Genomic DNA, 15,410 nt, shown 5'->3' with positions numbered 1-15,410 from the left:
TGTGTCTATGATTCTCTCTGTGTTTCTGAATCTCTCTGTGTCTCTGAGTCTCTCTGTGTCTCTCTGTGTCTATGATTCTCTCTGTGTCTCTGAATCTCTCTGTGTCTATGAGTCTTTCTCTGTCTATGAGTCTCTCTGTGTCTATGATTCTCTCTGTGTCTCTGAATCTCTCTGTGTCTATGATTCTCTCTGTGTCTCTGAATCTCTCTGTGTCTATGAGTCTCTCTGTGTCTCTAAGTCTCTCTGTGTCTATGATTCTCTCTGTGTCTCTGAATCTCTCTGTGTCTATGAGTCTTTCTCTGTCTATGAGTCTCTCTGTGTCTATGATTCTCTCTGTGTCTCTAAGTCTCTAAGTGTGCAGAGAATCCTGATGTTTTGGCGCTGATAAAACTCTACAAATCTATTAATCCCATTATTGTTCATTATTCCAATATACAGCTTCGGTATTTCTGTAGGTACAGCCGGGTTCATCAGCTGCACCGGGACGTATTGGGATTCCTTGGACTGGCGTTGGAAATTTACGACATACTACTGTCACGGTACCTGCTGTGGCACCTATGAGGACAAATGTTGTTTGTCCAGTTCATCTATATTGGAAGTAAAGCATGTGTGAGTGACGTTTTCATATATATTCGAAGTATTTGACGTGACGCCGCTTTGGAGATAATCACATCACGTCAGCGCAATGTCGGTGTAAGTCTGAACTGATACTGAACCTTGATATTTAAAACCTGAAAACATCGAACCTATATTTTGTTCTGATAAACCTGGACACATAATAACCTAATAACATAATAACTATGTCTAATGAAACGTGTACAGTGTTATGATATACCTAGTAACTTTGTCAGATTATCGCTGGCACAGAAAGGATATTTGGATGATATTTAGATCCGTTACGTTTTGAAAAATATAAGAATTGATTAATCACACAGGAGGTAAGCCCTGTCTATGCTCAACCGGAAGTAGGTCGTCATCAACTACCATTTCCTCGATAGACATTCGAACTTCGTAAGATTTTGATATTTCCAAGTAGTAAATGATTATGAAATCGACTTGTCTTATAAGTTGAATGGTCATGGATTATAACCCCTATTATTTGGTCATGACACATTATATTTTGTTTACATTTGAAGCATTTCTTGACAGTACATAATAAAACTTAAAACCAAAACATTTGAAAATATAATTCCCTTAGAATTACAAAAATGTGCCATTCAGCTTATAAGACAAGTCGATTTCATAAACATTTACTACTTGGAAATATCAAAATCTTACAAAGTTTGGGGGTCACTCTCTACCGGGATCGACTGTCCATCAGGGAAATGGTACTTGATGACGACCAACTTCCGTTTGAGCATAGACAGGGCTTACCCCCTGTGAATCAGTTGGTAGACTGAAATCTCGTAGGAAAGTATATAAGAACGATTGTGGCGGATGGACAACTTTTTATTGTAAAAGATGCGACATTCCGGTGTAGATGCAATCCGTTATCAAGCAAGTATGTTAGCATCTACAAAGAAGCGACACATCTATTGAAATAAGAAGTTGTATATCCATATTCAGAATTGTTCCTTTTCATCATACCAGTTGTTAAATTCCACTTAAAGAAACCGGAAGTACTATTGAATATGCAGAGATTACCTAATACTATCACCGATACCAATTGATTGAAAGGACAAGTATGTACATCTTGACATTATATATGACTATAATATGTATGTTGTAGAGTGGGAAAATGGAGGTAATAATAAAATCACCGATTTGCCTCCATTCACAGACTGACTCAGTGAAGGTATTGACTGAAATAAGAAGTGGAATGTAGTGTTTTGACTTAACAGAGACTTAACATAGACTGAGCATAGATTGAGAAATTGTTTCATAGGGTCGTGTCTGTTTTTCTCCCCAGTTCCACCCCCTATATCTGGATCGGTGTCGGTGTGACGGGAGGCCTGGTCGTATTTTGTGCCATCATCGGAGTGGCCTCTTACTTCTTATGTAAAACAACAAACCGAGGATCTCGGTCAGGGTCCGTGCACCCAAGTCCGAACCCAAACACACAGACCACCAGCTTCGGTAGGCAACATCCCACAGTCATATAGCGACGTGCGTCCATGTAGGGACCAGTCACCTTGGTCAGTTGCTATAGAAACAGGCTCTTCTGGTTTGTACCCTCATTCGTGGGGATGTAGTCAAAATAGTCGCTCAGGCCCACTAGTGGCCTTTTCACTCACCATTTTGCTCACGTTTGCGAGCATCTTGTATCATTGCTAGTGATCCCAGGCATATGCGGAGGGAAGGGGGAGGGGAGCAGGGGGTTTGTTTGTTAGCCTCGTGGTTAAAGCGTCTGCTCGCCACGCATAAGACCCGGGTTCGATTGCCTACATGAGTACAATGTGTGAAGCCCATTCCTGGTGTTCCCCGCAGTGATACTACTGGACTGTCGCGCCGTAACGCCATTCCCGTTCGCTCATAACCACATGCGCATGGTAAAATCGGAATCGTACAACCGCCTGTGCTTTCAGCAGAAATGCGTTAAATCGTTAACTTTTTGTTTACTTCTATCGAGTTGCATCAGAGCATAAACAATGAGTTTTCATTGATATAATTCCATTCCATTATGAAAGATACTATCCCAAAAATAGAAACGCATAGGCGTTTTGTATTTAAAAAAACAATCTATTAATTACCTTTTGTGTTAACGTTCAAACAATCGTCAAAATATGTAACAGAAGTGTTGATAACATGATTTTACACAATTGCACAAGTAACAACTCGACTTTACCTGAAAATGTTGATTTTGATGAGATTTCTTACAAGGATTAAAAAGGCATCGCCACAACGCAACAGAAATCACCTTCTAGTTGAAATTGTGCGGTAAGAGCATGCACTGTCTGGCTATAAAAATCCAAATTACTTTCGGAAATCGGCAATCCTTTTGAAGGAGTTTCAAGGTCAAATCTCTACGCCACGTCTTGACTCTGCGACACGGAACATCACTATTGAAAGAATTCACGCTGGAGATTAACAATCTTCTGCTGCCAGGCGTCTGAATGTAAGTCTGAGCACGATATCACGGCTTGCAGCTCGTTACAACCAAACAGGTATAACAAAAGACCGTCCCCGTACAGGCAGACATCGAGTCGCCACTGCAGCCCAAGATCGGTACATCCGGGTACTACATTTGCGTGATCGTACTGCCACGGGTGAGAGCACAGCAGCCAGGGTGCCTGGACTTCGGATGATATCCGATGAAAAAGTAAGCAACAGGTTGAGAGAGTTTGGACTGAGAGCCAAGAGACCCGACATCGGGACCGTGCTACGTCGTCACCATCGCACTCAGCGTCTTCGTTATCGCTTGGTTGTATAGACATTTCCTTCTTCTAAACTGATGTAAAAATTCATGTACTAAAGTCTATTTGTGGACGAGTTATACATGTTTGAAAATATAACATTTTCGCAACAGATTTCTGGCCTATGCATTTCTTTTGGGGAATAGCATATAATAACGTGTAAGTTTAGAAGAGGATTAGCATCCATGTCTTTACAAATATCACGCGCAATGTAGTTAGTTGCGTACTGGTTTCCACAAAGCAAATATCAGTGTTGACGTAATATAAACATAACTGTTGGCGTACAATAGTAATTACGTCACTGTCGAGCGGACAACGTCTGTACACGGTTTAGAAACTGCAGCCAGCAACCCCTTCGCCATAGCTAACAATCAGCCTTCCCCAAACGAAGCTTATCGTACTGGGTGAGTGAGTGAGAGAGTGAGTATGGTTTTACGCCGCTTTTAGTATTATTCCAGCAATATCTCTGCGGGGAACACCAGAAATGGGTTTCACACATTGTACCCATGCGTGGAGTCGAACCCGTGTCTTCAGTGTGACGAGCGAACGCTTTAACCACTGGGCTACCCTATCGTGCTGATATACAAAATGTGGTGTCAAAGCTATTTCCCCTGCCTCCTGTCTAAAATACACCCCTCAACGCTCCATGAGTACAAGCAGGACGAGACACCTGTATGGTTTTGTATGTTACTGATGTATTATCATATAAGTTGCACTTTTAATTTGGACCGGTGTAATGCATTCTGTACTATGCCTGCAGGGCCCGGCATCGTGCAGCCGCCCCCTACACAACAGCGCCACCGCCACCGCCAGCGTATTATCCTCCCGTGAGTACGACAGACCCATCTGACAAATGGGGACATCACCCGACCCCGGGGCCACGGCCCATAGAACCGGTATCTGAAGGCACCGTCGTCTCTTCCGGAAGCGGACCACCGGAAGCTGTAACAAGTGCCGCACCGAGGTCTACCGTTGCTTGAACCACGGCTGATAACACCGAGAAAGACATGCTACACTAGTACTAATTTTAGTACTACTACTACTACTACTATTACTACTAACTATTACTATTACTACTACTACTACTACTACTACTACTACTACTACTACTACAAACAAAACAAAACTACATTGCACAGAAGTGAATGGGTACCCGTAAGGATGACATGCAACGTAACTAAAACCACCCAGGCACCCTATTGCTAAACGGATACCAGCCACGGCTTGAACTGTGTTTGGGATGGCAATAGGATAATGGTTGAGGTAGTTGTAGTATATTCTTAGTACAAACACCTTCCATGCAGAGAATGGCACAGCGAGGTGTGCGAGAAGCACGAGCACAAGATTCATTCACCTGTGCTGTGCCGTCTCCATCCTTTCTCGCACACCTGGCTGTTCCAGTCTTTGCAGTGTTTGCACTCCTCCCTCGTAACAAATAGTGAACTGTGTCAATATTTTAATGATAGTTTGTTAAACAACTTTTATATTATTTGGACATAAATTCTGCAAAAACTCACGGAATTGGTCTGATGTTTTGATTATGATCAGCGTTTCATTGAGTATTATATGTTTATTAGTTTTCGAGTCAGACTGCAATTCATCGGTCCGCTTTTGAGCCAAACGGACTATAGACGCGGCGTAAAACTGAACTCGACCAACCACAGGTTCGATTGTTCACATGGGTAATAAGTAAAGTGTCATATCATGTCTTCATTATTATCTACTTTATAATATTAATATGTAAATGCACATTAACATGTTTGTCTCCATGTTTAATATACCATGTAGGCTATATTCTCCTGTCTGCACCATAACCCTAACCAAAGATAAGCAAAAGAACCAAAATCTAAGTTAAAGAAAACCCTTTTTAATGCACAACTGCTTTCCCTTTCGTTATATGTTCTGACATAAATGTTTCGCCAGTTATGAGTATAGTATAGTGTTCAAGAATCCGCACAGGGAGGCTAGCATGACGTTTTACTTGTTGTATGTTTCTGTTCCCTTCAAAGTCAGCTGTCCCGGAGGTTGTTGCTTTGTTTATAGTCCTTTCTTAAAGATATATCTAATAAAATCGTATTTTACGAAATTTACCGAATTTGGGTCTTGTACCATCATACATGATTCTCCTTGTTTATAACTTTGAGTGAGTGAGTGTGTTGGGTATAATAGAGCTTCCTAGAGCTCCGTTCCACAAAGCGAGCCCCCACAAATCGCCACGACTGTCTGGGCCTCCGGTTGTCAGGTTGACGACGGTGGAAATCCTTGAGCCATACAGTTGTCAAATAATTACCCACAGGTACGAGTGGATGGAGGAAGAAATATGATCATAGAGAAAAGGGATTCAAACCCATGATCTTTGGCTGTGGCTTCTGGCACTCCCAAGAGACGTGAACAACTCGTTTGGGCAATGCCATGTAGCCCAAAAATCGTCCATTCAAGAATCATTGGAAAACTACAATTATTGAACACAAAACGTTACAAGGAGACACTTGGAGATAAAAACAACGCTATTACACAAACTATTTCGACAGAATACATAAAATGGGACAAAATTCGGACATTTAATCGCCAGTTTGACGTTTGAATTAAATGCAGTAACAAAAACATCACTGTGTTCGACAAGGGATTTATAGCTTCACTGTAACATCTGGGGTTGTCTTTTCTGAATTATGTCCTACAAACATGAACCAATGGTCCTACCAGCGGTAATACACCTCACGGACTACTTTTATGAATGTGCAAGTTTCAAATGAACCTGTGTGTGTGGCAACATTTCTTCTCCAGACCTACACAAACATTTAGTTTTAACCCACACAGATGCCATGCCCCAGTTTACCAGGTTCACTCCGCACAGACTCGCTGATTCCAATCGCCTAATCCTTGTTGCATACACGCGAGGCATCGGTCCGCAAACTCGCCACCTTCCACGACCCGGAAAGACGATTTGCTCACAAGACCGAGAGGCAGTCCGATGATTCGGAGATATAACTGAACATGTCCCGTACGACTTCTGTAGAATACTATTATATTCATGTCACAGAATAGACACGCAGCAGGAGATATAACAACATTGCGTGCTCGTGGGTATAGCACAAAGGTGTACAACGTGCAGTTGTTACTACCTCGTGGGCATTCAAGGGTAAAACATATGATATATGAGAACTCCAGGATTCTCTAAGCACCTGTCGTGCCTAAGATATGACGAACAGATTGCATTTCAAGATTTAGAAGTCACAGAACTAAACATTTCGCGCGTATTTATTAGCGGTGTCACACGAGTTAACGACCAGCTTCTAGAATTCGGATCACAATCAACTCAAACACTGGACATGTTAGATTCTGGTTATATGTACCATTTTCACTGCGTTTCCTCCTCGAATTATATTCTCAACTCCCCGGGGACCATACCACACACAGTGCCTGTAATGCGCACGACGGTTAACATGTCATTACAATCTCCTTCTGGTTGCCAATTTACTGCAGCAACAACAGAAGCATATTTAGTCACTTGCCAAGTGGCACCACATGTGTCAAAATGTCCTATACATTCGTCCTGCACTGACGCCTTACTTGACACATCTATTTGTACTCTGAATCTTGTGGTTCCTTTCAATCACTGTATACATAAACATATAACGCTGCTGATGTATGGTCAATCTGATTCCAACCTAGGATTTCTTGGAAAACACGCCAAAGATCCAGAAAAAACAAAGTACACGTTGGAATGTGTGACATCAACGACAGCATCACACGGGCGCCAGATTGCGTGTACCGGTTTGACAAAGGGAGGCTACTCTGATTATGTCAGGTCCCACATCTTTTCCATGATGGCGTCTGTAGAGAAAAATATATATTATAGATGCCAGTTGATTGTAAAACAGACATTAATGAGTATTCATCTAAGAGATTTTGTAAATCGTAATATACTCCTAATCAAAGGAATGTTGATCTTGGCAGCAAAAGGATGCCATAGTCATTGTACCATCCAACTGTCACAGCCATTTTGCATCGTTGAAGATTCGGGTTAGAATTGATCTGCAGTAACCCATGCTGGTCGTTAGAGGCGACTAACGGGATCGAGAGGTCAGGTTCGCTGACTTGGTTGACACATGTCATCGCATCCCATTTGTGTTGATGGATGCTCATGATGTTGATCAGTGGATTGTTTGGTCCAGACTCGATTACTTACAGACCGCCGCCATATAGCTGGAATACTGCTGAGTGTGGCGTAAAACTACAACCATCCAACCAAGCTAATTTACACCCATGAACTTGATGCTCATATTTACAAAACCCCGGCAGAAGGAAACATAACGAAAAGATAGCAGGTATAATAGCATACTTTACAAATTGTTCTCCTTATAAGAGATCAAAAGTTACATATTTATTAGATACTGTTTAATAACATTATGTGTTGATGAGACCATTTTTTTTATTTCACCTTGTCCTTCGAAAGTAAATACGCAAAATATATCTAAAATGCCATATCATTTTTTATTTTATGTGTGTACAAATATGCATGAAGAAATAAATACTGGATACCTAATGAATCGCTGTGAATCATTGTCCAGTCGATGTTTTCTGGAAACAGGTGATCATGCCAGACACTTCAGGCAGTACCATAGATGTGTGTATTCCAAGGCAGCTAGATATGCGCTCCTAAAAGATTTAATGAACTATCAGTTGTATTTCTTCACACAGTTTTACATACTTCATGGACATGGAGAGTGCAGCGTCTCGCACATTGTAACGTGTACCTTGCGATATTTGGCACTTGGGGCATCTCACGAACAGGGGCAAACTGGAAGTCAGAAAGCAGAATTAATTTCAAAGTGGTCTACTTTCTTGTTTAATAGTACACAATGAACATTGCTTAAAAAAGGAGAGTGAATGAATTACTTGGGTTTCACCCCACAATACTGAATCAATGTCATGGCTTGTAACACCAGTATTGGCCTTTTACATATTGCACAAATGTGGGGAAACACACCTCGGTCTTTGGCCTGACGAGCGAAGGCTCTAACCACGAGGCTACCAAACCGCCCTCACGGAAAGTCCAAATATTATTGAGTTATAAAGCGGATACCTTACGTATCGGTGTAGATCACTGATGACACCAGGTGTTCTCGAAACGGACCATCATGCCATAATCTGCCAGAACCTGCCAGTTGTTTCCAGGTGTGTCATTTTCGTCACTGATGCATCAAATTTGGAAACTTTTTTACCAGCTTTACTAATGTCTTTAATGCAAAAATGTTGTAATTAACTTGTAAAATTCTTGCTCGAACAACAACTGAGCAGGATTCGACAGGATTAGTACCAGAATCTGTCCTTTACTACGTGAGTGAGTGAGTGAGCATGGTTTTACGCCGCTTTTAGAAATATACCAGCAATATCACAGCGGGGGACACCAGAAATGGGCTTCACACATTGTACCCATGTAGGGAATCTAACCCGGGTCCATTAGGCTACCCCACCGCCCCCTTTACTAAGAAAGCGTGAACCCAAATAATACGGTGATCTTACATTTGTGCCAAATTGAGTTTTTCTTGAGTATCCCTACCGGATTATTTTAAATCTGCAGTTTGCTAGAACCATTCTTGTATATTACGCTTTTGTCTGGAGTTTAGACAGCTCCTCTACACATCTTGACTAATGTTCAGTTTACCCGAAGAAAGAGCAGGTAGAGATTCTGGACACTGCTACAATGTGTCAAGCTATTATTTTTTATGAGACACTCACTAACCCGACCACACTCCCTGTTTTCCATAGTAAGCATAAAGAATTTCTAAAAGCTGCGTTCGAACTATACATACTTTTTACCTCTTCGATGGTTTGTAAAACATGTGTTCGAAGAATACTTTAACTCTTTGATTAGGACTTTTGAATTTCAAGAGGAACTGAGTTGGCAAGATATTTTTTCAGTTGTTTTGTCGGGTTACTGTTACCATAGTTTCAATATAATCAGTTATCAGTATAGCACCTTTAAAAATATATTTTGTCAAAAGAAACCTCCATGGCTCTTTTGTACGTCAAGGATATCTGTATACCTATTTTACAAATGAACGGGTGAGCCTCTTTCAATCACGATAATTCGTGTATATCACCCTGGATAATAAGCTGACAGACACCCATTTGACAGACACCCAATTGACAGACACTGAACTAGAAGGTTAATTAGGGTAACACCTATGGGCATAATGGAACAGTCCACTGTCTTGTGAGTAGAGTAGGGTGAGCCTGAAACAGGTTCGTTACTGAGAAGTTTGATTGTGGGTAAATAGAACTTTGTTGTGATTAAATGATAAATGATTTCTCTTCTCAAAATTGATTTACTATCAATTACTGTCGAATATAAAACAGGTTTGTCACAGAGAGGTTTGATTGTGTTTATTGATAGAAAAGACCCCTCCCAATAATAGCATATGTACAACAGACGTTAACTGAGAAAAAGTTTTGTTGGGGAGATGTAGATGCGTGTATGTACATAATTGAAAACATTCTGATTTGCAGTAAATAAGACACCTGCATTGCCATGTAAGATACGATTAATACGAATCAGTGTTCTAATTTTAACAATACTTTCTAAAGATTGTAACAGTTATTGGAAATTAAAGGAAGTAATGAAAAACATGGCCACAGTCACATGATGCGTCATATTTTAAATGTTTATTCTAAATAAATCGTGCACTCGTCATATATCTTAATATTGTCTGCCAAACATATAACTTCTTTATTCGATATGAATAATATTTAGGTTCACATTTGTCTTTATTTGATTTACATGATACAACAGTGTCGCAATTTGTAATAGCTAAGCTAATGCCGACTCCCCTTAGACTAGAAGGTTAAACCGAAATGTTTATGACAATACACTTTTTATATATAGCAGCAATAAAAATTCAAATTCTTTTCGTCCATCTTTCAAAATAAATAATATAGCTTCAGTTTGTACCTGTGTTTTTACTTGGACTATTCCATTATAATGTGTAGGTAACAGGTAGTAGATAATCTGTTCACTGAACCGTAAATGTTGTTGTTTTAAGGTGTCTGCGAACTGGCTGTCTGCGTAATGGGAGGACACCTGTGGTATCGTTTAACGAATTTACTACTTCCTGTCATTAGATATGTCTCTCCCTCATAATGGCTTACAATCAAAGTGACATTTAGACCTTGGCTAGTAAGTCCAGATATCACACAGACACAGAGTAGTCACGATGGACAGAGCTAAGCTTCACGCTGTAGCTGCAGTTTTATACCTGATGATGATAGTGAAGCTTCATGCCGTAGAGGATAAAGAAAACGACACATATACGTGTATTCTGAAGTAAAAGGAGAACGCTAAACGCGTTCGGTCGGAAGTGATAAATGAGTTGAAGGAAGAGATAAAAGAGGAATTCAAGAATGAGTTCAAACAACTTGAGCTCCCCAAGAAGGAGATTCTTCTGGAGAGGGCACGCCAGCGGGTGATGGAGGAGAAGGTTGATGTGTCCTATGTGGGAGTTCAGAAACTCGAGGCTGCTCTCTCACAATGCGCTGTGATTTCAACAATCCCCATCACAGCCGCAAACACAACAACCTCCACCACCACCGCCACCACCACCACTATGACGACTACAGAAAATCCAAGTAAAGTATATTTTGTGTGTTCAGCATTTAAACATGTCATCGAAATGATCATATGTACAATAAGATGTTCGTGTTTAAACAAATAGGTAGAAAGTTACAGTGAACATTTGATCCTTGTAAACCTGGATCTATTACATCGTATGAGAACAGCAGATGGTATATTTTGTTATGTATTATTATATCTGGAAAGGCTTCATTTGTGCTTGACATATACCACTGCGAATGCAAAGAGCATCACGGTTGATGAACTGGAATTGCGATCCTGTTGATACTGAGCTATGTATGCATCACTGTGCGATTAACACGACATGCGATTATATACTAGGCACATAAAGAAACTGTGCATACAAATAATTAAAATCTAAATTCATCAAACCTGTGTAGACACATAAAGATTTAAATTCAGAGATTAGTGACATGTATCCAACATGCATTCACGTGCCACGTTCCGTGACGTCAGTGGGTTCGTCCTTGAGACGTGCAATACGTTATTTGCACGTGCATTCCGGGAAAGAGAAACAGAGCAAATGAATGCCACACAATACTGTCACTTTGTAAGGCTCAACCCCTTCCCTTGCGATCGTTAAAAAAATTAAACGGCTACTGAAACGCATAGCATGCCAAAGCTCACGTCTGCACAACGTCATTAGTCCATTTGGATGGTCCGTAGGGGAAGGTCTCAACGACAAGTGGCTGCACATTTCCACTGACACCGGAACACCATTTCTGCACTGGTGAGACGCTACCAGAACACAAATGACGTCATCGATCGGCCACGTTCTGGACGTCCACGTGTAACAACGCCAAGACAGGACAGATTTGGTGTAGAATAACAGCACACCAAAGAACTCCTTTGGTGATTGTTCAGGGCAACTTAACTGGTGTGGGCTACAGGGATCAGATTCTTCGACCTGTGGCAATTCCTTTTCTGCAACGTCATGGCCCGGGGTTAACCTTCCAACAGGACAATGCCCGCCCTCATACGGCAAGGGTTGCTATGGTTTTCTTGCAACACCACAACGTTGACTTACTGCCTTGTCCTGCAAATTCACCGGATGTCTTCCCGATAGAGCATGTTTGGGACGAGATGGATCGACGTCTACGCCGTCTTCCTCATCCGCCAGATAAATCTGGCGGGACCTCCCACAAGCCTTCCTCGCACGTTTGATAGGCTCTATGCGTCGGCGATGCACTGCTGTTCTCAATGCCGATGGTGGACATACCCGTTATTGAGCTTGTGACATGGTCGTTTGACCCCTGTCCCGCTTGTGGACTCGTGACGTCATTGTGATTGACTTTTCAATTGAAATTCTCCCGACTTGTTATGGTCTCATGATCCCTCCATTAAAGTTTATATGAACCTTTGACATTATTATCTTACTTATCAACTGGGATAATATTTTGACAATGCACAGTTTCTTATGTGGCTAGTATATTTCATTCATTCACATTCTGACCTAATTTTCTACCTTGTAGCTCCTCCATGTGCTCTCTCCAAAAATAATTATCTGTTTTGTTGCCACAAAGTGAATGCAATTGCTGTGTGAATCTTCACATAAACGTTGTTTCATTTTGTAGAGGTGTGTGCTGCTGGCTTTATAAAATTTGAAGACCACTGTTACATACTGGAGCTGGACAAAACCAGTTGGGGTACTGCAAGAAGTAGATGCCGTGAGCTTGGTGCTGATCTCGTCTCTATCAATACGGAAGCTGAGAACGACTTTCTGCTGGAGAAAGTAAAGGAATGTAAGTACGGACGTCAAATCCAATGCAATAGAGGATGCATTTCGTTTGTTCTGTATGGCAAAAATACGTCTACGTATCATTGTTTTACCGACAAAACCCGCTACAACAGTTCGACCCATTAGCCCCTTTTTGATGGATTTTGACAAAAGAGGAGAAATTTGAAAATAAAAAGCCACAAAACCTTTGTAATCCTTTGCCATTTTTCTGATACCAAGAAGGCGCCATTTGTCAGGGGTGCCACATTCGTGTACGTTAAGGTAAAACCTTAACGTGATCGCTATGATGTGATCTGGGGTTTGAATGTCCCAGTACAGTTCCTGAAAAAGAAGAACCACAATATGAACCCAAATCTGCAATAATGAAACTTTAAGACATTCTCGTTTGAAGAGCTGATACATTGATGAAACAAACATGAACATATTTGTTAAATATGATATATTGTGATCATTTAAGTGTAATTTCAGACTTCCCGCCTAGCCAGCAGAATTCTGAATATTTCTGGATGGGGATGTTGTATGCAAGCAGAAAATACGTGTGGGCTGACGGCACAGATGTTGGCTTCACTGACTTCCAGTCAGGGGAACCGAACTGTATGAAAGATGGCACATGTAAAGCATTTATTACTACGTACAGGTCATCTTACGAGTGGGAGGATGCACAAAGTACCTATGACTTCTTCTACATATGCGAGAAAGATGCGTTTTAGGGACAAGATTACTCCCTCAAAAGGGCGAATTGGTCTATAAAGCCAAAAGAAATAAACTAATTTGATAACCGTATTCCTTTTTCTCTGTCCGTATTACTTCTTTAGATAATATACTCAGCAGCTCTAGTGCATTAGCACTATATTGTAATCTGTAAGTTAAAACGTACGGAGTTACGTCCCTTTATCCATCTATGGAGACGTATAGAGTTACGTCCCTTAGTTCACTCTTGCTCCTGTGACCGCGTCTCTCGAGCTGCGTGCGTTGTGTACGGTCCTGAATAAAATCGTTTGAGAACACATTCGGTGTCCTATGGATGAGAGAAGTGCAATACACAAAAGGTGATGTTTCTACCTTAGTGGCGTGGTGGCAGCGGCGACTAGAACCCTCGTTTAACGAATCTAACGAACTTTTACGTCATTTTCAGTGTTGTATCTCTCTCGGGGTCAAACAGGTCAGATCGCAATATTGAATCTGGATAACACCGTTTCACTCCAATTCAAGCAAACATGACTAGTACACAGCGTGCCCCCCAAACAGTGGTCTCTCAGTAGGACTGAAACAATAAATTCCTTTCGAAAACTGGCGACAAAATATATTATACACCTTATCTTTGGACACCAAATTCGCTCCTTACCTTGCCGAAGGTGTGACATGGGAGAAGAAGGGCAGAAATGCACCTTTGAGGGGCTTTGTTAACGACAATGATGATGTCGAAGAGGCAGCTAGACTTACCGCAAGGCAGAAGGTGAACCAGTTGGAGTTAATGCTTGGACAAATTGCAAACTTCTGTCCCATCATTTCCCGCAACACAATAATAAAATCAAGCACCTCGTTGAACTTTATATGGCACGCCATACGTTTACACTTTGGGTTCCATTTCATCGATTTTGTTGATTTCAAGCTTGAGTGTGATGAAAGACCCGAAGATTTGTACCAACGTTTAATGGCGTTTGCAGAAGACTACTTGTTAAAGCACGAAGGTGGCATCACTCACCATGGACAGCTCCCCGATGAAGATGAAGAATTGTCCCCTTGCTTAGAAAATTTTATCATTCTAACATGGCTGAGACTTATTTACCAAGATCTACCAAAATTTGTAAAGCAAAGATACGCAACTGATCTTCGTACAAGAACCATCTCCTCTTTGAAACCGGAGATATCTCAAGCCCTTGACGCTCTCCTTGTGGAGATTCGCACTTCGGAGGGTGCAAAAATCATGCGCTCCGAACCAACTACACGTCAGCACCTAGTGAACAGACAGAAGCAAAAAAAACCTGTGCCCAATTTGTTTGGCAGCAGGTCGTCCTAAGAAAGCTCACTTCCTTAGCCACTGCAGATTTCTTCCTGAATAGGACAAGAAGTACATGGTTAAAGCAAGACAGATTGCCAACATACTTGACGAAGATGAGGTAGAAGACCGATGTGATGAGACAGAAAGTGCGTGTAGAAATATATCATTTTCCACCAAGCGTGTGCAGGTACGTCAATCCCCATACATGACTACCTTCAGTGAATATAAGACTGTATGCCTTACACTTGCGGGTGGTGCAGAGGGTAATATGATGCGATTATCTACAGCAACTGACCTTGGCGTGGACATCAAGCCCAGCACACAGTCCGCTCACCAAGCAGATGGTATTTCGCCAATGAAGGTTGTTGGTGAAGTTGACATTAACCTCAGTCAAGATGGTAGAGATTTCTCTTTCACTGGGCTTGTTGTAGAAGACCTTTATGTCGAAGTGTTGGCAGGTATTCCCTTTATGGAGGTCAATGACGTGACTATACGACCTTTCTGATGGAACTATCTATACCTACCCAGCAAAGCGCAATTCTATCCCAAACAAGCCGTCCATCAGACACACATGTATTTTACGAGCCCCAAACCAGAGCACTACCATATGGCCAGGCGATTTCATAGAATTGTGTGTCCCTGAAGACTACTCTAAAGAAGATGGAACTTTCGCTGTTGAACCAC

At 41.4% G+C, this 15,410-nt stretch overlaps 2 protein-coding genes and 2 long non-coding RNA genes across 8 annotated transcripts in view; 3 read left to right on the top strand and 1 right to left on the bottom strand.

Moving 5' to 3' along the window:
• The first annotated feature begins 459 nt into the window (after positions 1-459).
• Positions 460-4,783, top strand: LOC124262934. Its single transcript, XR_006894730.1, has 3 exons — positions 460-609; positions 1,910-2,076; positions 4,114-4,783. It is a non-coding gene; the product is annotated as an uncharacterized LOC124262934 (long non-coding RNA).
• A 1,011-nt stretch (positions 4,784-5,794) lies between these two features.
• LOC124262900 (cell wall protein DAN4-like) overlaps positions 5,795-15,410 on the bottom strand; it is a 45,650-nt gene continuing 36,034 nt past the window's right edge. For 3 of the 5 annotated variants that reach the window (XR_006894718.1, XR_006894719.1, XM_046697493.1), the window contains 3 exons: positions 12,910-13,045; positions 12,609-12,709; positions 7,829-8,012 (listed from right to left, as the gene is read on the bottom strand). The gene's annotated coding sequence lies outside the window, so the exon portion shown is untranslated. The other 2 variants (XR_006894720.1, XR_006894721.1) reach the window with 2 other exon arrangements.
• LOC124262903 overlaps positions 6,772-15,410 on the top strand; it is a 29,895-nt gene continuing 21,256 nt past the window's right edge. Inside the window, exon 1 of the long non-coding RNA XR_006894723.1 lies at positions 6,772-6,868. This is a non-coding gene — a long non-coding RNA (uncharacterized LOC124262903). The remainder of the gene's footprint in view (positions 6,869-15,410) is intronic.
• LOC124262901 (hepatic lectin-like) lies at positions 10,540-13,733 on the top strand. The gene is made up of 3 exons (XM_046697495.1): positions 10,540-10,982; positions 12,561-12,728; positions 13,193-13,733. Exons 1-3 carry the CDS (start codon positions 10,823-10,825, stop codon positions 13,432-13,434), a joined length of 570 nt encoding a protein of 189 aa, XP_046553451.1. The 5' UTR covers positions 10,540-10,822; the 3' UTR covers positions 13,435-13,733.

This window comes from Haliotis rubra, unplaced genomic scaffold (genome assembly GCF_003918875.1).
Source record: "Haliotis rubra isolate DU_JTF1 unplaced genomic scaffold, ASM391887v1 Scf86, whole genome shotgun sequence".
NCBI lineage: Eukaryota > Metazoa > Mollusca > Gastropoda > Lepetellida > Haliotidae > Haliotis > Haliotis rubra.
Note: the sequence above shows the minus strand (reverse complement) of the source record. Positions and strands in the feature narration are given on the sequence as shown.